At 68.9% G+C, this 907-nt stretch overlaps 1 protein-coding gene across 1 annotated transcript in view; it reads right to left on the bottom strand.

The window, feature by feature from the left end:
* The window catches only part of Arhgap23 (Rho GTPase activating protein 23), a 37,365-nt gene that overhangs the window by 24,768 nt on the left and 11,690 nt on the right, over nt 1-907 (bottom strand). Inside the window, exon 7 of the mRNA XM_033763119.1 lies at nt 6-170. Coding sequence (XP_033619010.1) covers nt 6-170 — 165 coding nt within the window. The remainder of the gene's footprint in view (nt 1-5; nt 171-907) is intronic.

Genomic DNA, 907 nt, shown 5'->3' with positions numbered 1-907 from the left:
TCACTAGGCAGGGCCGAGGCGGGCTCAGACACCACAGTGGCCCAGGCCGACAGCCGGGCCGGTGGGGCGTAGGTCTTCCGGGGGTAGCAGAGCGGGGGCGGCTCGGGGATGCTGCGGGCCTCTCCGGAATAGGGCTCCTGCCCCCTCAGGTAGGCATCCTGGGAGTAGGCCTGCCAGGGACAAGACGGTGTGAGCAACGCCACCCAAGGCGCCCAGAGGGAGAGGACCAGGCAGGGCGGGCGGGCGTGTGCCAGCCGGAGCTAAGCGGGCAGACAAAGAAGTGGCAGGCTTCTGACACGGAACCACGAGCCCTAGACTGGGCAGGAGACGGACAGCAGCCTCAAACATCCCCACATCTGTGCTCTGGACCACCCGGTCCACACCGCTGCACAAGGGTGGAGTGGAAACTCCAACGAGGTGGAGACAGAGGAAAACGCGGCCCAGGGGTGTGTCCAGGGTGGGGCCTGCTGGGGACAGGGGGCTGGGGCCTGGCTGCTCCGCCACCGGGTGAGGAGGACCCGTCCCACATCCCGTCCCCTCAGCCAGCCCGGAGGAGGGGCCGGCCCTTGGCAGCCAGCGGAGGGACCCTGGGCCACCTTCCGCCACCCAAGGCCTGGAATCTGGCACTGGCTGCCAAGGCTGACACTGCATTGCTGAGGAGTGACAAGGCTGGCGCCCAGGCCCAGCCAAAAAAGGAGGCGGCCTGGGGACAGACAGCAGGCTGGGGCCCGGCAGCCCGGCCCTGCCCCAATGGCACAGCGAAGCACCGCAGGGCGGGAGCTGAACCCCCTCCCCCAGGCACACACGCGCTCCAGACTCGGACACAATGAGACACCCACGCACGCGCTGCCCCTCGCCGGCACAAACATCATGTGATGGAGACGCGCTAACCACACCCGCGCCGGCC

Source organism: Fukomys damarensis, unplaced genomic scaffold, assembly GCF_012274545.1.
Source record: "Fukomys damarensis isolate Sample0158 unplaced genomic scaffold, DMR_v1.0_HiC HiC_scaffold_13, whole genome shotgun sequence".
Taxonomy (NCBI): Eukaryota; Metazoa; Chordata; class Mammalia; order Rodentia; family Bathyergidae; genus Fukomys; species Fukomys damarensis.
The sequence above is the reverse complement of the archived record's forward strand: the minus strand, read 5'-3'. Positions and strand labels throughout refer to the sequence as shown.